This window comes from Panthera tigris, chromosome B4 (genome assembly GCF_018350195.1).
Source record: "Panthera tigris isolate Pti1 chromosome B4, P.tigris_Pti1_mat1.1, whole genome shotgun sequence".
In the NCBI taxonomy this organism is placed as follows: domain Eukaryota; kingdom Metazoa; phylum Chordata; class Mammalia; order Carnivora; family Felidae; genus Panthera; species Panthera tigris.
Window position 1 is genome coordinate 128,751,213 of NC_056666.1, and position 21,003 is coordinate 128,772,215.

A 21,003-nucleotide genomic window follows, 5' to 3' on the forward strand; every position below is an offset into this window, starting at 1 on the left:
GGGGGGACGCTCATTGTCCCTCTACCCTTCTGCGTTCTTAGCCTGAGGCCCTGTCATAAAAGACTGACGAGAGAAAAGTGAACGTGCGTGGCCTCACGTGCATGTGGGGAGTGGCTGAGGGGGAAAATGATTCCCCAAGGCGGCTGAGAATTCAGTCTTAAATGCCAATTTTTAAAAATATTTATTTATTTATTTTTCATTTTTTTTAATGTTTATTTTTGAGAGAGAGAGAGACAGAGAGAGACAGAGCACAAGCGGCAGAGGGGCAGAGAGAGAGGGAGACACGGAATCCCAAGCAGGCTCCAGGCTCCGAGCTGTCAGCACAGAGCCCGTCGCGGGGCTCGAACCCACGAACGGCGAGATCATGACCTGAGCTGAAGTCGGACGCTTAAGCGACAGAGCCACCCAGACGTCCCTATTTATTTATTTTTGAGAGAGAGAGAGAGAAAGAGCGTGAGCAGGGAAGGGGCAGAGAGAGAGGGAGACACAGAATCCCAAGCAGTCTCTATGCTGTCAGCACAGAGCCTGAAACGGGGCTTGAACTCACAAAACCATGAGATCATGACCTGAGCTGAAACTAAGAATCAGACACTTAACCTACTGAGCCACCCAGACCCCCCTTAAATACCAATTTAATAGGAAAAAAGGGGGGGGGGTTAGGCCTCTTAGGGGGAAATAAATGCTTTCCAAGAAAGACGAATGGGCCCTTAGAAGAACAGGCAGGAGGTATGATAGCTTGTGACAAAGTGGGTCTGGGTGTGGTGTCGACCTCCAGTCTCCTGTGACAAGAGGCTGTGGACACCCCCAGGGGGCATCTAAGACATCAGAGCACCTCTCTTGGGATATGTCTTTAGGCAAATGAGGGCAGTTCAGAGAAAGCCTCTTCCTGCCTTTGTATTTCAAGTGCCTTCAGCTCCAATCAATCAGTATCCCAAAGCGGCATCTTTTGGAGTGACACCTGTCACCCTCACCTGCCTGGTTGAAACAACCAGCCAGCCAATGGACTCATCTCTGCGGAGGCTTCAGCAGAGACTGGACAATCCTGCCGGGACTGTAGATGGTAGAGGGTTGGACAGAATGGTCTCTCCCTTGCCTTCAAATTTACAGTGACATAAATAACATGACCTTGACCATCTTGTGCCTGTCGTTGGCTTATTGGATGATTATCAGAAGGCTTGGTGACTTCATCTGTTAAGATCACGATTTCCTAAGTCTTTGGCCAACCTGCTTTGCCACCAGAAACCTGAGAAATCGCCTGTTTTACTACCTTGTAGCTAGCAGTAGGTATTATCAGAGTTTAATTGTTTGGTCAAAATCCTTAGGCCAATAAGCTATGAAATTTTTGAGATGTTAAGATTTTTTAAAGTTTATTTATTTTGAGAGACAAGGAGAAAGAGAGAGAGAGAGAGAGAGAGAGAGAGAGAGAGAGAGAGAATCAGTGGGGGAGGGGCAGAGAGAGAAGGAGAGACAGAGAGCCCCAAGCAAGCTCCACCCTCCACGCTGAGCCTGACGCAGGGCTCGATCCCACAAATCCCACAAACTATGAAATCATGACCTGAGCTGAAATCAAGAGTCGGATGCTTAACCGACTGAGCCATCCAGGCGCCCCATAGACGTTAAGATTTTTGATGTCTTCTAACTTTGTTTTTCTTATCCCCCCAATTATAACTAGATAGTCCCTTTTGCGGGCACATCAGTAAATATCTCCGGGACAAGATGAGCACGTGATGCATACTCTTTCACCCAGAGGCCTGGGAAGGCTGGGGGACAGGAGTGGTTTGGACAGGTAATCCTAGAACAGGGATGTGTCGGGGGCGGGGGCGGGGGGTTGGCGGGCAGGGAATCCCCAGAATGTGCATTCTGGGAGGGCAGGGGTTTGGGCTGCCGTACTCAGCGCCATAATCCCAGCCTCTAGAACAGCGTCGGGCAGAGACCTGACACTCAGGACATTTGCACGAGGGCAGGAAATCTGATTGTTAATATCCAAATTCCGTCGCTAGGCTGTCATCAGCCTCACAGTAGGCAACGCACAGATGTGTTCCAACTAAGTGGGCTGAAGTGTTCATCACGCGTTACCTCCCTTTGCAACCGGAAATGTGCAGAAACGGGGGGCTGGGGGGGGAGGATTTACACATCCTCACAAAACTTGGCCCAGCCTCCCTCCACCTGTCCGTCCCTCTTCTGCTCTTTCGACCCCACCTCACAGCACCTCACTGAAGCGGCTCAGAACAGAGTCCTTCCCATGGGCTGCTGGCTGAGAACCCCCGCTCGGACCAAAGTTAATTAGGTCACTTGCACGGTGCCCGGACAGAGAGATGGTTTTCTCTTTCTTAGGGGAATAGTAGTCTCGACCGGCAGGTGGGGCCGGCCAGAAGCTTCTGGAAAACTGGAGTCCCGGGTTCTTACCCTAATTCCATCACAAACTGGGTTGTCATGTAGGGAAGGTCACCTCGCCCTTGGGCCAGCCTTCTCCTCTGTGACTGAGGGAGCAAATGAGGCAGGTGGCCGCTTTCCTTCCGTGTCAGGCCTGCAGAGGACATCACAGGCCGATGTAGCCTACACGTGTGTCGAAATAGTGTGAACATGGTCTGGACGTCCTTCCAGTAACGGCAGGGGCGTGGACGCCTTTGCCCTCTATGGACGGATGATCTGGGGAGCCTTCCACGAACACCCTATAGATCTAAGACAGGCTAGAGGGGGGCTGGACTCCTAGGCGTACAGAGACGTCCCAAAGAAAACTCCGAGCAAGCCTTTTTTTTTTTTTAATTTATTTTTATTTTGTTTTTTTGTGATCTGTCCTCAAGATTCGCTTCTTTGTGTTTTTAAGTGTATTTATTTTGAAAGTGAGAACCGGCGGGGGAGGGGCAGCGAGAGGGGGAGACAGAGGATCCAGAGCAAGCACGGTGCTGGCAGCACAGAGCCCGATGTGGGGCCCGATCTCACCAACTGTGAGATCATGACCTGAGCCAAAGTCAGACGCTTAACCGACTGAGTCACCCAGGCACCTGTGAGCAAGCCTTTTTTTTTTTTTTTTTTAATTTTTTTTTTCAACGTTTTTTTATTTATTTTTGGGACAGAGAGAGACAGAGCATGAACGGGGGAGGGGCAGAGAGAGAGGGAGACACAGAATCAGAAACAGGCTCCAGGCTCCGAGCCATCAGCCCAGAGCCTGACGCGGGGCTCGAACTCATGGAACGCGAGATCGTGACCTGGCTGAAGTCGGACGCTTAACCGACTGCGCCACCCAGGCGCCCCGAGCAAGCCTTTTTTTTCGAGAGTGATGTCGTAACGGGGAAGGATGTCCAAAGGCCCCTCCCGCTTCCCTGGGCAAGGGTCACTTGGCTGGTCTACCTGAGGCTTTGCCCAAGGAGCAAAGAGATTGTCAAGGGTCTCTTTATGGAGGCCTTGGGGCTGCTTGGCCTCAGTATAGTTTTTCCACGAGCCCTGCCTTCTTTCCCAAACACCTCCTCTCCAGTATTGCTTACGGTATTCCTTAAACCCGTGCCCAATCTGTTGTAGACAGACAGGAACAAACCCAGGGGTCATACGAGTCAGATTCTGTTACGTGCCACAAGAAGCCGATTACAGCATCCTGCACCGTCCAGCAGGGTCCCCTTGGGAAGCTCCCGATCCTATCCGATAATTTCACTTAGAACGGTGATTTTCTCAAAGACCCTGCCAAACTCTGGTGTTCCAGGAGCTGGACCAAAGGGATTCCACGGGAAAATTGAATGACGGCAGTCTCGTCTCCAAAGCATAGGGAAAATTTGAGTTAATGGAGAGAATTTTCTCAGCGGGACATTTTCTTTCTTCTCCACCACTTTTTCTTAGGATTACATGCTTCTCCTCCTTGCCTGTTCGCGAGCGAACAGAGCAGAAGCTTCTGTGTCGGGGTGCGACCACGTTCCCCAAATAACACAACGCTGGCAAGACAGATAGTGCACCATTGGCCCTCCTCTATGGAAGATATTACATTATAATCAGGGTCTCACTGAAGGTTCTCTCTCCTTTTTCTTTGGAAGTATAGGCTATTCGATTAATTTCCTGAAATAATTCGATTACCCACACACGATACAAAACTCAAAAGGAACAGAAGGGCAAAGGTTAAAAGTAAATCTCCCTCAAACCTTTTCCCAGCTGCCTGGCTCTTTTGTCCAGAAGCAACCACAATTTCCCAGTAGATCCCCTTTTAACATCAAAAAAGAAAATCAAGCCACCTCCTCTCTATATAGGCTGTTAGGACTCTTATTTTCCTGGATAGAATTGTTTGCAATCTGTTATTAGTGTTTAAGTTTTATATGTATGCATATATACATATACATATACATACATGTTCATATATATATATATGAATATGTATATATATATTCATTAAGAAAAGATTACAGAAGTCAGTCAATGTTTTCAGGATACATTTTATTCATCACATCAGTCTCCATTATGGGCAGAAGAAAGCGAGCTGTCCACGGTGAATGGACTGGGAAGCCGTTCTGGATGCAGAGCACGATCGCTTGAACCGTGTCTCCTGCTATAAACACACGGTCCCCGGGGTCCCCGGGGTCCCCGGTCACGTCGCTCCCCGCTTGTACCTTGATTTTCAGGGCCCTGCTCCCTGAATGTGTTAGAGAACTCCGATTAGCAGAAGTTTGTAGCTTACTGCTGAGCCTGCTCAAGAGTTGGAAAACGAACCAAGTGATACAAACTGTACATCCTGACAGAAGAGCTGACACGGTATAAGGAAGCATCTGTGCCAGGAAACCTATCCGAGGAGGAAAAAGTGTTTCTCTTCTGTTTCCCCTTGCAGAAGTATAAGCTGGAAAAGAGCATCAGAGAGCTGCACGCTATTGCCGACCAAGTGGACGCGACCCATAAGATGCTCGCCAAGACCAGCCTGGTGGCCGGTGCCTCAGACGCCCTCTCTGGCGTCTTAAGCATCTTGGGTTTGGCCCTGGTACCCGTGACAGTAGGGGGGAGTCTGATGCTCTCAGCGGTGGGGCTGGGCCTGGGGGCAGTCGCTGCTGTCACCAACATGTTGACGAGTGTCTTAGAAAATAGAAGCAATATGGCAGCCAGAGAAAGAGCCAGCAGACTGGTGCCTATGGAAACAACGACGGATTACAAAGCTTTTGAAGAAATAAGGCTGTCTGAAATCAGTGTTGTGTGCGTTGATAGGTGTGTCAGACTCATCAAGAAGGTCAAGGGACCTCGTGCCTCCCAGATGGCCAAAGCCAACTCTGGCTTCATGGCTATAGGTCAATACGGCCGTAAGCCGTCTCCCCCTTCTGGAGGGCCGGAGGGCTGCAGAGAGCAGCTGAAGGCTCGGTCCTGTCCATGAGCAAAGGTGTCCGGGTGCCGGGTGCTGCTGGGGCTGGCTTGTCACTTTTGCAAGACGTGCAAAGCCTCCTGCAGAGCCGGAAGCACCTGGAGGAGGGGGCGAGGGCAGAGACAGCCGAGGCACTGAGGACACTCGCCAAGGAGCCGGAGCAGGAGCTGAGGCAGCTCACCTGGCACCACAAGCTGACCATCCAGGGGCGGGGCTGCCGGAGAAGCCCGTTCCTGAAGGAGGAGGTAGGAAGGGGGTGCGGAAGGCAGACGTGGTCCCCGTCTTCCTAGAGCCTCCCAAGAGGCGAATGCTGGGTCGGTAGACGCATACACAAATACATGATCAGAACTGTCCTTTCTTCAGAGAGAGGACTTTGCCCACGCCCCTCAGCTAAATTAGGCCCCTTCTCTTCTTTCCAGAACCCACTGTTTTCTCTCAAGGCGCTGAGCACATGCTTTAGAAATCACATATTTCATGTAGGTATTCCCCATCTGTCTTCCCGTACGATGCACCCTCTGGGAGGGCAGGGATGGGTCCCCAGCCTCCCGCAGCACCTGGCACGCCGTAAGGGTGCCACAAACCTGTGTTGGACGACCTGAGGTGGCATTCCAAATGAGTTGGGAAAGGATTTTTATTTGAAAAAAAAAAACGGTTGATAGCTCTAGCCTCTCTTATGTGGGGACGTTCAATATCTAGCTTTAAAAACAGAAGTGAAAACTACCACATAGAGGAGAATTTCAAAAACTCCTCTTTAATTTTACAGAGAGTATGAAATAAGACTGGGTAGCAAAGCCACTGACTGAGACCCTGACAAGGGACACACAAGCCTTTGCCGAAGGTGTGAAGGCTCATGAATTCATTCATTCATTCACAGTTTCTATTTTACTTTTTTAAATTTAAATTTATTTTTTTTTATTTTAGAGATAGGGTGTGAGCAGGGAAGGGGCAGAGAGAGAGAGAGAGAGAGAGAGAGAGAGAATCTCAAGTAGGCTCCACACTCAGCATGGAGTCCAATGCAGGGCTCGATCCCACAACCCTGGGATCATGACCTGAGCTGAAATCAAGAGTCAGACGCTCAAGTGGCTGAGCCACCCAGGTGGCCCCTTAGATTTTAATCAGCTGAGGTCGCGACAGGGTCCGAGGGCTGAAGGGAGTGTTCCCAAACTTGTCTGCATGTTGCAAGTGCCTGGGAAGCTGTGACAAATACTGATGAGCAGGTGAGTCCCGCTTGCTCTTAGGGACTGGGATTTAATTGATCTGGGGTATGACCTGGACTGGGGCGGGGGGTGTTGCAGGATCCCCAAATAATTCCGTTCTACAGCCAAGTTTGGGAAACTTTGCTTTTAAGGACTGAGGTGTTCTTACTCACTGCATCAATATACTTTTACTCTTTGGGTACATATTCTGACTTCTTTTTTTTTTAACTTTTTAATGTTTTTTAATTTATTTTTAAAGGAGAGAGAAAGACAGAACATGAGCGGGGGAGGAGCAGAGAGAGAGGGAGACACAGAATCCCAAGCGGGCTCCAGGCTCTGAGCTGTCAGCACAGAGCCTGACGCGGGGCTTGAACTCACAAACCGCGAGATCATGACCTGAGCCGAAGTCAGATGCTCAACTGACTGAGCCCCTCTGACTTCTTTTTTTTTTTTTTTTTTTTAATGTTCATTTATTTTTGAGAGAGACAGCATGAGCAGGGGAGGGGCAGCGAGCGAGAGTAAGAAAAAGAATCCCAAGTAGGCTCCGCGCTGTCAGCAAAGAGCCGGAGGTAGGGCTTGAACTCACGAGTTGTGAGATCATGACCTAAGGGTTGGACGCTTAACCGACTGAGCCACTCAGGCGCCCCATATAGTCTAGCTTCTTAATAACCAGAGGAAGATTTGGGAGTAAACTATGAGACACGAGGCTTCGTATTCGAAAGCGTCTTGCCTGTCATGGAGTACAAGCCAGGTCGTCGTGAGAAAAGACACAGTCTCTGCTCTAATGGCCCTGGGGACCCAGCAGGGGGACAGACCCCAGATGAGCCATTAACAAGGAAGAGAGGTGGAAGGTACCACCCAAGGATCACAGGGGGCTGTGGGAGACCCTGACAGGGGTACCTACTCCTGGGTAGGCTCCTGATTCTGCTACGCGCGTGTGCAATCCTGGGCTCGCGTCTCTGCCGCGTCACCTCACTGAGCCCTGCGCGCACCCCGGCTGTGTGCATCTCCAGCCAGAGGGGCCACTCGTTGTGGTATTCAATGCACAGACACCCACGGGGCGCCTCTTTGCCGGCAGTACTCCAGGCCCGGCCGCACGAGAGACACAGAAGGACCCGGTGTGGAACGCGAGCCACATGCCAGCCCTGGCATGGCTGGACGCCCAGGTGAACCTTCTGGAAGATTCTAATTATTGCCACAGACGTGAGTAAACTACTCCCGTTTCCTCTTTGTCCTCGCCAGTCGAGCTGCCTCCACGGAACCTTGGTTTAGCAGAGGCAAAATACAAGTGTCCAACTAGGAAAACTCAGGGCAGGGAAATTTAATGATGCTCGAAGTCCAGCACTGGCCCATGGTAATCCCTGGGGGCTCCGGAACTACTCGGGACGGAAGGGAAATGTGCGAGAGATAAGATTTTCTGTGTGTACAGGTGGGGTCGGGGGCCAAGGAGACTTAAATATGCATGTTAATTTAAGCTGAGGTTGGGCCACGTTTAGAGCACGTGTCTTCTCCAAATTGTACGTAACTACACAGAGCATTTAGAATTAAAGTTTTTTTTTTTTTAAAAAAACTCCTTCATTTTTATATTTTTTTTAATGTTTATTTATTTTTGAGAGAAAGAGAGCATGAGGCGGGGAGGGCAGAGGGAGAAAGGGAGACAGAATCCGAAGCAGGCTCCAGGCTCCAAGCTGTCAGCACAGGGCCCCACACAGGGCTCGAACTCAGAACGGCGAGATCATGACCTGAGCTGAAGTCAGCCACCCAACCAACTGAGCCACCAGGCACCCCCAAAATTAGATTTCTTAAAAAGGAGGACCTCAACCCATAGCCTGCTGGACTTAATTTAGTTTCTTAAATCACTTCAAGGAATACAGCCTCTGCCTCACTACTGACTGAAGCCATAATGGGAGGAGAATGAGTTTTCTAAAAGACCATTCCCATGGCTGAAAACCAAGAAGTCTAGTCTTTTGGGTTCTTGAACCCGACTCCAACGTGAGTGTGTGTGTGTGTGTGTGCAACCAACACATTAAGGTAGAAAATGCTTGACTGTTCCACCATCAGAAAACTCTAGGCTAACCTGACTGATTCATGAGCCTGTTTTGCAGACGTTGACCAACCACCAGTAAGACTGGCTAAGATGGGAGCACACTGGGAAGAATTCTTGGAACCGTGAAGAAGGGACCAGGAGTGAGCGAAAGTAATCTCTGCGAGGACACACCCCAAGATCTCCCCCCACGCGTCACGCTCACACTGCCATTTTTGAACAGGTGTCCCATGAAGAGACAGGAGTCCTGAATGCGCTTGTTCAGAAAGGAAGACACCTGTCCTTCCCTATATCCATGTAGCATATCTCGTCCAACTTCTATGCTGATTACAAAGGAAATGAAAGAATATGAATGGACAGTCAGATGAAGAGATATGTAGGACAAGGACCTGAACAAAGGAGCTTCTGTCCTAGCTAAAGTTTGGACCCCAACATGGTGGCCCGTGGAGGTGTTCTGGCTCCCCCGATTTGGAAGCTTGCTGAACCCTCTACGTTTTGGGGTTTTATGGAGGCTGCATTACAGAGGCACAGATGTTTAACTCCTTGGCCATTGGTTGATTCAACCTTCAGCCCCTCTCCCCTCCCAGGAAATCAGTCTCTACTCACGGTTGGTTTCCCTGGCAACCAGCCCCCATCCTTAGGTGTTTCCCCAAGCCCACCTCCTGCGGACACACCACATGCTGTGAATAACAAGGCACCCATTTCACCTTTAAGGCTCTGAAGCATTTTCAGGAACTGAGGACGAGACTAAATATTAAAACACAAGGTGTACCCATTGCTCTTAACACTCGGGAAATTCCAAGGGTTTGGGGCGCTGTAAGCCAGCAACTGTGGATGAAGACCAAATATATAATGAAAAATATATTTTGGTCCTCCAAATGAATGACCAAATGTATATATTTCTTATAAATCACAATATTGCTCCTAGGTAGTCTCCAACCTGTTCATCCATCCATCTCACCTATTCGTCCATTAATCTCATCCATCCATCTCATCTATCCATCTGTCCATCCATCCATCCACCCCATCTATCCATCCATCCATTCACTCATCCATCCATTCACCCATCCACCCATCCATCCATCCACCCATCCACCCATCCACCCATCCACCCATCCATTCATCCGTCCATCCATCCATTCACCCACCCATCCGTCCATCCATCCATCCATACACCCATCCATACACCATCCATGCACCACCTATCTACCCATCCACCCATCCATCCATCCATTCATCCATCCACCCATCTAGATACTTAATACCTACCAAGTGAAAGGCATTTTTCTAAGCAGTGGGATAGAGCAGTGAACAAAACACATCCCTGCCTTCATGGGGTTTATAGTCTCGTGGTGAGAGAGTCAGTGGGAGAGGCAGACAAGAAACACAAGAAATAAGTAAATTATACAGTATAATATAAATCAATGGATGTTAAGGAGAAGGATGAATCTGGGAAGGAGGCTGGGGAGTGTAGGGTGGGGCAAGAACGCAATTTTAAATAAGATCATCAGGGAAAACCTTAGGGAGGCTTTTATCTGAGCAAAGATGTGAAGGCGGTAAGGGAGCCAGCCAAGAAGATATCTGGGAGAAGAGTATTCCGGACAGAGGCAAAGACAGCAAAGACAGGTTTAGGGAGCTGGAAGGAGGCTGCGTGACAGGAGCAGAGTAATGGCTTGGGGGCACCAAGAGGGGAAGGGAGATGAGGTCAGATGGAGGCCAATGTCTTATAAGCTATGGTAAGATTTTGGCTTTTACTGGGTGAGATGGGTAAACATCGGGAGGGTTCAAGCGGAAGGATGACATAATCTCCCTTAGCTTTTAACAGCATCCCTGTGGCTGTTGCGTGGGGAAGAGACCATAGGGGCAAGGCTACCACAGGGAATGACACAGTCCTTGGGAGAGAAGACGGTGGCTTGAAATGGTGTGGCCGCGGAGGTGGTGAGACGTGTCGGAGCCTGGACCTATTCTGAAGGTAGAGCCCACATTTTGTGAGAGAAAAAGAAGACCACCATAATACCCAGATGTTAGCCTGAACAACACGTCCTTACCCGAAACAGGTGTTGTGGCCGTGGGAGTGTAGGGCAAGACCAAGTTGCTCAGTTTGGACATGGCGAAGTTCGAGATACCCAACAGCCAAGCAAATGGAGGTGTTGAGTAGATGGTGAGACCTGTGTGTCTAGACTCAAGACGCCGGATCTCCAACACCAAACTGGTGAGAGACACAAATTTGTAAATAAATGATATTTAAAATCATTTTTAAATTTTTTTTAATGTTTATTTATTTTTGAGACAGAGACAGAGCATGAACAGGGGAGGGTCAGAGAGAGGGAGACACAGAATCTGAAACAGGCTCCGGGCTCTGAGCTGTCAGCACAGAGCCCGACGCGGGGCTCGAACTCACAGACCGCGAGACCATGACCTGAACCGAAGTCAGACGCTTGACCGACTGAGCCACCCAGGTGCCCCTTTCACACATATTTTAAGAGACTGTCGCCTTGGGGAATCTTCAGTGCTATTCCCTATCAGCAATAAGGGCCATTCGAATCTTCCCAGCCTGAGGAATCCTCGTGCACATCCAGACTCTCCTTGATTCTTGTCCCTCTCCCCTCTCAAAAAAGAAACGAGGAAATACGGTTTATGATGCACCGGGAATTGTGCTAAATAGCCCATAGTTACTGCTTAGTACTTTGTAAACACTGTGCTGAGTACTCTATAAATACTGTCCTACTTCATCCTTGAGGCCCCCCCCCCTCACCGCCACTATGTACATTTATCTCCAATTTACAGGTGAGGAATCTAATGCACAGAGACATTAAATTGTGCGAGGTCGACCAGTTAGCAGGCGGCCGCTCAGGGATGGAACTCCGAACCCTCTTGAGCCTCGACGCCTTGCTCTTAACCACTGCCCTACGCTGCCTTGGTTAAGTGTCCCAATTAAAAGGGGCGCCTGGGTGGCTCAGTCGGCTAAGCGTCCGACTCTTGATTTCGGCTCAGGTCACGATCTCAAGGTTTGTGAATCTGAGCTCCGCATCAGACCCGGTGTTAGCGCAGAGCCCGCTTGGGATTCTCTCTCTGCCTCTCTCTCTCGCTCTCTCTCTGTCTCTCAAAATAAATAAACACTAAAAAGCGTCCCAGTTAGGAAAGGGGGCTCAGAGAGACGAAGCGACTTTTTCAAGGTCAGACCATTAAGGAACAGTCGGGCTGGAATTTGTACATGTCTGCGTTTGTAGGCTGGAGGCATTTTAACTTCGAGTGGGCCAATCCTGACATCACTTACTTTTAAACATTATGCGGAGATTTCACATCGTTTACACTTGGGTGCACACGCCCAGATTAGCATTTATATTCAGCCTGTGCTTGGTGGGAGAATTTTCACATGCACTGACCTACACTCTTCCGGAGATTTCTGGAGCCTTGGGGTTGGTCTAAGGCAAGAGTCAGCAAATGATCGCCCAGGGGCCAAATCTGGTTCACCACTTGTCTTTGTAAATTTTCATTGGAGCACAGCCACACCCCCCTTTGTTTGGGGAGAGCCCCTGGTTTCTTTCCCTCGATAATGGCAGACTTGAGAAGCCGTGACAGAGGCCAGGCGGTCTGCGACACCTCAAATATCAAGGGGCGCCTGGCTGGCTCAGTCGGTTAAGCATCCGACTTCGGCTCCAGTCGTGATCACACGGTTCGTGGGTTCGAGCCCCGCGTCGGGCTCTGTGCTGACAGCTCGGAGCCTGGAACCTGCTTCGGATTCTGTGTCTCCTGCTCTCTCTCTGCCCCTCCCCCACTCATTCTCTGTCTTTCTCCCTCTCAAAGATAAATAAAAACATTAACAAATTTTTAAAAAAAACCCTCAAATATTATCTGGTGCTTTACAGAAAGTTTGCCGACTTCTGGTCTAAATGCTTCAAAAGAAGCAACTTAAGGGGCACCTGGGTGGCTCCGTGAGCGAGCGTCTGACTCTTGGTTTCGCCCCGGTCATGATGTCGCCATTTCATGGGTTCGAGTCCTGAGTCGGGCTCTGTGCTGGCAGCACAGAGCCTGCTTGACATTCTCTCTCTCTCCCTCTCTCTCTCTCTCTCTGCCCTTCCCCTAGTTGCGTTGTCTTTGTCTCTCTCAAAGTAAATAAACTTTAAAAAAAAAAAAAAAAGAAGCAACTTTTGAGTGTCTAGAATTCTGGCTTTTGAAATGGGAAAAGGCCACCCGTGAACCGGGAAGTCCGTCATTTCAGAACCCAGACGGAGCCCGAGGGTGATGGTGAAGCCGCCGGGATTCTGAGAGCACCGCTCACACCTGCCCCCTCCGGCCGCAGCGCCACACGGCCCTGTAACAAGCTCGAGGGACAGCCTGGAGGAGGCTTTACTGCGAGCCTGCGGGGAGGCCAGGGCACAGCCTCCCTTCCTGCCTCCTCCAGAGCTCACACCCCGTCTGGTCATCCGGCCTCCTTCTCCTGTAGACGAGACACGGAACCGAGGATGGTGGGATGAAGGCGTCTAACAGAGCGCCTCGTGCCTACTGAGCCTTCGGGGGGGGGGGGGGGCGGGGGAGGTGGCCTCCCCTTTTTGGGAGGTGGGGGGAGGAGGAGACAGGGATGGCCTTTCGCTCTTCCAGTTTGGGCTCCTCATTATTGATTCTAAGCCTGGAAAGATGCTCTGAAGCCAGAACCGTAAGGTGCCCTCAGTGCCTGGGTATGGAGGTTTCGAATTTGGTCCCGGCAGACAGAAGCTTTCCACGGAGATGGGAGCGGGAGGGCATCTGAGAGCCGGCGTGTTCCAGAAGGGATCTGGCTGCGGTGCGCAGACCCATGGCCCTTGCATTCAGCTGGTCACTGAGACCGACCCGCTGCCTCCTTCCCTGCGTTGGAAAAAAGATTAACAGGGGCGTCCGGGTGGCTCAGTTGGTTAAGCGTCCGACTCTTTTTATTTTTTAATTTTTTTAATGTTTACTTTTAAGAGAGAGACAGAGCAGGAGCAGGGGAGGGGCAGAGAGACAGAGGGAGACCCAGAATCCGAAGCGGGCTCCAGGCTCCGAGCGGTCAGCCCAGAGCCCGACGCGGGGCTCGAACTCACGAACCGTGAGATCAGGACCTGAGCCGAAGTCGGACGCTCAACCGACTGAGCCCCCCAGGCGCCCCGGCGCCTGGCTCTGGATCTCGGTTCAAGTATGATCTCACGGGTTCGTGAGTTCAAGCCCCGTTCCGCATGGACACCGCCAGAGCCTGCTTGGGATTCTCCCTCTCCCGCTCTCCCTGCCCCTCCCCCACTCACAATATCTCTGTCTCTCTGAAAAGAAATACATCAACTTAGATTAATAGACGTTCGTTTCTAGAGGAAAGAAAAAGAGCGAGAGACATTATTTTGTAGAGGAAAAAGAAAGATTAACAGACGTGATTTTTTAGAGGAGTTTTCAGGCAAAACTGAGTGCAAATACAGAGTCCCCGCAGGCCTGCTCTCCCCACCCACACAGGCGTGGTGCCTTTGTGACCATGGAGGGGGGCGTCGATGCCAGCCTTTCTAAGTGAACCTGTTTTCTCTCAGGAGGACTTTGGAGGTCTCCAGCCTCCGAGGCGACGGCGGGATCCCCGATCATTCAGGGTGGCGGTTTCCAGCCAGGGCCCAGGCCAGCGTCGCCTCCCTCTTCACAGGATCCAGAGGCCCAGCTCTCGCCCAGGCCGGCTGGGGCAAAACCCCCCGGGCGTGCAGCCCGGGTGTGTAAATGGTGGTTCTGCCCTGCAGCTCGGGGTGAGAATCGCAGGGCCCGGCCGAGAGCGGGATCAGGCGGTTCCCAAGATCCACGCGTCATTTTCCTGCCAAGGCCCCGGGCGGGGCCGGGTTCGGACCCCGCTTGGTCAGAGTATTGGTCCAACTGCCCTCCCGAGGCTTCTTTGCGGGGCGCGGCGGGTGCAAGGCCCTGTTGTCGACCGAGAAGGAGAAGGAACTTTGCTCCCAGGGGAAGACAGAACGCTGGGCTGGGGGTCTCCGAGCAGACCGTCCTCGGCCCTGGGACCGAGCATTTGTCGAGGCCTGATTTTCACCTGGGGAGACCGGTTGCACTGCGGCATCGGGAGGGTCCCCACGGGCCCCCCGGTCTACCTGAACGTTCTATATGTGGAGACGCGGCGGGGCAGGCGGGCAGAGACTTGACCGAGAGCGCAGAGCTGGCTCAGGCGGAGAGAAACAGAAGCCTCGCAAAAAAAAAAAAAAAAAACAATGACCTTGGTCGCCATCGCGATAGCCGTGGGCACCTTGGGTGCGCGGAGCTGAGGGCATAGTCCAGAAGCCCCTCTCGGAGGCACAGGGACGGGAGCCTGAGGCTGAGAGCCGCCTCTCGGACCCGCATCCTAGAGTCATCTCGCAGTTCCCGGGAAACCTCTGGGGAGTCAGAGTTCGGTGCCTGTCACCTCCCGGGCTGTGTGTTCCAGACGGCGTCTTTCTGTGGCACCTTCAGTACAGCTTACATTGTACTGAAGTATATGCGGGCAGGTGCCCAGCGAGGCGGCAGAAAACCGGACACGATTGATGGTTCTCCGCCCTCCGGAAGCTCGGTCTGCTGGGAGGCCAGACACGAGCACCGTTCCCAGCCGAAGATCGGGCTTCTCCGGGCCCGGTCTTCAAGTGGCACCCATGTGCGTGGTTAGCGGATGCTGCAGGAGTGGGCTGAGCGTGGCTCAAAGTAGATCTTCGTGGCTACAGTCTGTCAAGCGGAAAGACTGATGTGGGTGGGAGGGGGTCAAGTCGACAAAATAAAACGTGTAAAGAGCCCACTATGGCGGGGCGCAGGGGGCGGGGGGCGCCTGGGTGGCTCAGGCGGTTGAGTGTCCCACTTTGGCACAGGGCATGATCTCACGATTCGTGGGTTCAAGCCCCGAGTGGGGCTCTGGGCTGACAGCATGGAGCCTGCTTGGGATTCTCTCCCTCCCTCTCTCTCTGCCCCTCCCTGACCTAAAAAAAAAAAAAAATTAAAAAAAAAAGATGACTTTTTAAAAACTGTTTATCCTTGAGAGAGAGAGACAGAGGGTGAGCAGGGGAGGAGCGGAGAGAGAGGGAGACACAGAATCCGAAGCAGGGTCCAGGCTCCGAGCGGTCAGCCCAGAGCCCGACGCGGGGCTCGAACTCACGAACCGTGAGATCGTGACCTGAGCCGAAGGCGGACGCTTAGCCGACCGAGCCACCCAGGTGCCCCCAAGAGAGATGACATTTGATCCGAGCTTTGAAAGTTGAGGACAAGTTCATTCGGTGTGGGAAGAGGGGCAAAGGCCAGGGGAGAGGGAGGCACGGCTTGTCAGGGGGGCAGTCCACGGTGGCGGGGCCAGGCGGGCACGGGAGCCAGCGGGCAAGGGGGCCCAAGCTGGGGGCATGGAGGCCTTGAGTGCCGTGTTAAGGAATTTGGATTTTAGACTCTGGAAAATGGGAGTTTCTCAAGGATTTTGAGGCAAGGGATGATGTGGTCACATTTATTTTAGAAGGAGAATCCAGGCCCACGTGTAGAGGGCTGGCAGGCCAGGAGAGGAACATTCTGGAGGCAGGGGTCTGGCCATCCTCCCTTCACCAGTGGCTGTGCTGAGTGCTGGCCACACGGCCGGCCGGGCCCTGGGATGCAGCGGGGTGTTTGAGGCTGCCCGCCCCCTTCTGTGCCAGGGCTTACCTTCCAGAACCAGCATCTAACGGAAGGAGTGAGAGAAACCTAGAAGCAAACACACGAGTGAGCCAGCTGACCTGAGATGATTTTGGGATGGCTAAGGGCTCCGAAGGAGGTCAAATAGGAAGTCGTGTAGGTGGAGGGGGCTCGCTGCGACTGGCCGGTCACCCAGGGGCAGGACAGGATTTAATCGGGGAGAAGGATGAGAGCCGGGGCTGTGTTTCCGAGCAGAGGAGGTTAGATGGAACGAGCTGGGAGGAGGGGCAGGAGGCCAGGCAGCGTGGTGGGGGCAGGTGGAAGGTGCCGGGGCCCCGCTCCTGCCCTGGGCAGAGCAAGCAGGAGAGGCGGCAGGTGGATCTGGGCACGGGCAGTGGTGCTGGGCGCAGAGCAGGCTGGGGCCGGGGAGGGTGCTACAATCGGGCACCTGGCTCAGTGAGAGGGACGGCGCGGCAGTGAAAACAGACCGAGAAGGTGCAGGGGCCCAAGGCAAATGTGGGGGACACCCTCCTCTGAGCAAGAGTTTTCACTCGTCCTTTCCTTTCTCCTTTGGGTTTTAACACGGTGATTGCCAACGTTTGTCCAGCTCACCGACCGAGGGAACGCAAGGTTTGGGGTGGCGAGACGATCTCCGGGGTGTGGAGTTTTGGGGGAGGGGGTCCCGGACTTCGGGGGGGGGTGGTCTGTCACCTGCGGAGAGCGGAACCTGACGGCAAAGTTCTCGGGAGGGGAGGGGCCCAGGGACACGGGGACTTGCAGCCTGGGTGGAGGAAGGGGACCCTACAGAAGGCACAGGGACAGCCAGGGGCAGGGTACAGCTGGCTGGCTCTTGGATTTCTGCAGGAGTCCCTTAGTTTCTTTTTTACATATTCGTTACTGGGGACAGCGCAAGCGGGGGAGGGGCAGAGAGAGGAAGACAGAGGATCCCAAGCGGGCTCTGTGCTGATGGGCTGACAGCGGCGAACCTGATGCGGGGCTCGAACTCACGAACCGACCTGAGTCCAAGTCGGAGGCTCAAACGACTGGGCCACCCAGGCGCCCCCTGCAGGAGCTCCCACAAGGGAAGCGCCAGGAAACACCAGAGCTCAGAGGTCACAGGGCACAGACTCGGGCTGCACTGGCTAAGCTTGGATCCTGGGGCTGCCGCTTCCTACTTAGGTGACTTAGGGCAAAAGTTAGGTCACCTCTCTGCAGCTTCCACGTCTTAAATAGGGGAGTGACAACGTATCAGGTCTGGGCTTTGACTTCTCCCTCCTTGGAGGCTAGGTTGGCCCGTTACCGTTTCCTGCATCCTGGTAGAAACACGAGACTGGGGCAGAGACAGAGGGCTTTCGTGCTCCTGGCACAGGGGACTGCGGGAGCCTCGGTGTCCCCAAGTCCTGTGGGCGTGGAGGGAGAGGTGATAGGAGCCCGGATGGATGCCGAAGGTCTACACTGCAGCCGGATTACGCGGAGGATCCCCGTCTGGCTTAGCTTGTTCTTTGTCCCAGACGGACGTTCATTCCCTGGGGGGGGGGGGGGGGGGGGGGGGGGGCACTTGGCTGCAAACACACCCCTAGCGATGGCCTGGGAGAAGAGCAGTCAGGACTCTGCCCACGTGGTGTACTCAGCAAAGGAGGGGGCGCCCAGAGACCCGGTGCCCAAGTGCCTGCCTCGGGGCTGCGAGAAAGATCGAGAAGATAACGTGGATGGCTCTCAAGCGGGACCGATTACTCACTCGGGGCGACCACAGAGGGGAAGGCAGGCTGGAAACTGTGTCTCACTTCATGCAGCCCTTCCCACCCCCACCCCCCCCCCCCCGCCCCCAACAGATTGTTTCCACGTGCCTGGTGCTGGCTGTCCCGATGCCCAGGCGCTCGGACCAGGGTGGGGAGTTGAGCAGGTGGTGTTCTGGAGAGAAGCGCATGACCACGCACGCGCCGTGTTGGTAACAAGCGGGTTACCAACGGAGAACGGACTTCGGTGGTGGGCGTTGCTGGGCAAATGGATGGAAACGGGGACCACTGGAGAGGAAGTGGGACCCACTAGCTAGCGCGGTGGCAGCAGAGGGAGCCTTCACCCCCCCACGGTGGCTGTGCAGGTGGAAGGATCACAGGGCATCAGCGGGCAGAAATCGATTCCAGAAGTCTGTCACGTAGGAGAGGACCTGGGTGGGATCTTGCAGAATTACTTAAAAAATATGTTAAAGGTGTAAGTAGGTTTAAATGCCAGAGGGACTAACGAGTAGGAAATGAAAGGCTGACCTCGCAGGAGGGCACGACAAAGGTCCCCGGAAGGATGAGGTGCGGGGCACGAGTGTGGGGGCAGCTCCTAAGGTGAAGAATGTGTTTCCAGTAGAAGAGGAGAGAGGGGGGAAGAAGGGGTGTGAACTCGGGTAGGTGTCTGGTGGCAAAGCACAATCTTTCAGGGAGACGGTGACACTTCCATCTCCTCCACGGAACAGGTAGCAAGGTGACCGGAGAGCCGAGCGAAGGGCACTGGAGGCTCGTGGAGAATTCTGGAGACTGGGGGAGGGGGGAAACCAGCAAAGGAGGGGCGGGTGAGAAGGTCTGGCCAGGAGAGAGAAGGGCCAGCAGGACCCCACAGGAAGGAGAGGGCACAGGAGCCCAGGGGACACCATGACAGGGACAGTGAGGCAGGAAGGTCAAGTGGCCGGAAGGGGAGGGGGCAGCGAGGAGTCCAGGAGAGCACGAGGGCTGAAGGGAGGTCAGAGGCAGAAGCACAAAATGCAGCTTCTGCCCAGCCCAGAGGAACCCACGGCGAGGCACTCCCCACCACCCCCACGGCCCCCACCCTCTCCCCTCCCCCCCCAGCTTCCTCCCCCAGACTCAGGCCTCACCTACCTACCCCCCCCAGGCCGCAAGACCCAGACCCAGAGCGCCCTCCACCCAGAAAGTGCCGCGCTGCCTCCTCTCTCCTCCCTCTGAAGAAGTCAAATCCAAGGGGTAGGTTTTGAGCCTCCCGGAGGCAACAGGGATCCCCGGATCAACGCACACAGGCCCAAGAATGGTGTTTCTCTCTTTTATTTAAAAACAGTGCTTCATTACCATTTGCAAAGGCAGAGGCAGTGCTCCTCCTTTGCTTAGAGTTTATAAAAGCCAGCAACATGATCAATAATTTATACACATGGATAGTAATACAAAAAAATAAGGAATAAAAGCTAAAGATCTAACTACTCCGACCTTCACAATTCCAGCTACTTGATAATAATAGGAGTAACCCAATGAATACTGTATGGTCTGAAAGCTACTATACAATATGATTCTTAACGAGAAGGGGAGGGAGTCAGAGACTGTCACAAAGCCCTGGGGTGCTTCTCTGGAGTTCGCAGGGAAACAGGACCCTGGGCAAGCAGCTCGGGTGTCCTAGGAAGTGACTCTGGGGGTGAGGGGGTGGGGAGAGAAGGCGAGGTGGTCAATTATACAAGCATCCCACGTGATGCCCCCGTGCCCCAAAGGTACCTGTTTTGCCATGGCAACGGGAGGGGGCCGGAGAGGCTGCGTGTTGCATGTCGGGATGGTCCAGTCCCTGCCATGGGGGGTGGGGAGGAGAGGAGAGGGTCTGTGGCGTTTTCAGCCTTGCAAAGATTTGGACTGAAAGGCTCAGAGACGCAGGCCGGTCGCCCGTCCGGGACGAGTCAACTGCGCTGGCTCTCTGAGCACTTGAGCCCTAGCTTACGTGTGTCAGCCCCAGGTTTGCTCCAGCTATTCACAAGCAGGATTAGAACACAAGAAAAAAAACAAAAACAAAAACAGTTCATATCCCTTAGGGAAAAAAGAGGATCAATTCATCACTCGATATATAATACAGCCAAAACGAGCACACACACACACACACACACACAAATACTGTGAACAGAAAAATACAAGAAAATGGCTAAGCTGGGAGTCTCAACGGGGTAGAGACATTGCTTAAAGCACTTATCAGTCCCCAGAAAAACCAAACCGAAAGTCACTTAAAAAAAAAAAAAAATTCAAAACCGCGTGTACCCCTGGGAATCTGGTGTCGGTGACTGGGGCAGGGGGTGGGGAGAGGAGAGAGAATTGATGTTCCCTTTTTGCTTGCCAGTGTGACCGGGCCTTCCCCACACAGGCGTGTGTGACCACCAGCCAGAAGGGACACGGAAAGGCCCTCCCCCCACCCCCAGCCCCCCCGCCGGCAGTCTCCTTAAAGGCAAGGTTTGCGTTTTGGCTGACGAGCAGTTCCCTCAGTTACCAATCCCTGCCAACCAGCACTACCATGGCTGAATTGATCTACCGTTTTCCTGAGTAAACTGTAACTGGCTACAGTTCCGGTAACGTGGAGAAGAACTCAGCTACTACAGCCAACTTCGGTACCCGAGGGGTCCCCTCCACGCTCAGCTCCTCATTCCTGGTCCATCGGATTCAGGAATTCGAGAACTCGCTGGAGTCTGGTCTGTAAGCCTTGTTTTCAAGACAGGTGCCAGGGACTCGACTGCACTCACTGAACCAGAGGGCGCGTGCTGGCTTAGGACACCCAGAGCCTACTTGGAGAGGGCCCTGCTTCACGCTCTAGCTCTTGGATGGCTATTGCCTGGTTGATCAGTAAAGCAAGTATGAAGAAGTACACAGGAAAAGGGAAAGGGAGGGGAGAAGAGGTTTGTGGACAGTAACATTGCCAAAAAAAAAAAAAAAGTGTTTGATGCAACAGAGAATCAAGTTTCACTGGTGTATACCTACAAATGGTCAGACATCTTCAAGAGCATGACAAAATAAAAACACGCAAATTTACGTCTGATGTTCACCTTGCCCACTATTTTTTTTCCCTATCTTATAACAGTGCAAACAGGTAAC

The 21,003-nt window shown here is 52.9% G+C and overlaps 1 protein-coding gene across 1 annotated transcript; it reads left to right on the forward strand.

Annotated features, from left to right (window-relative positions):
* The first annotated feature begins 999 nt into the window (after window positions 1-999).
* APOL5 (apolipoprotein L5) lies at window positions 1,000-15,191 on the forward strand. The gene is given in 4 exon segments (XM_007099091.2): window positions 1,000-1,060; window positions 4,719-5,273; window positions 5,276-5,568; window positions 14,976-15,191. Coding segments are annotated over 4 exon segments (1,125 nt in total).
* The last annotated feature ends 5,812 nt before the right edge of the window (window positions 15,192-21,003 follow it).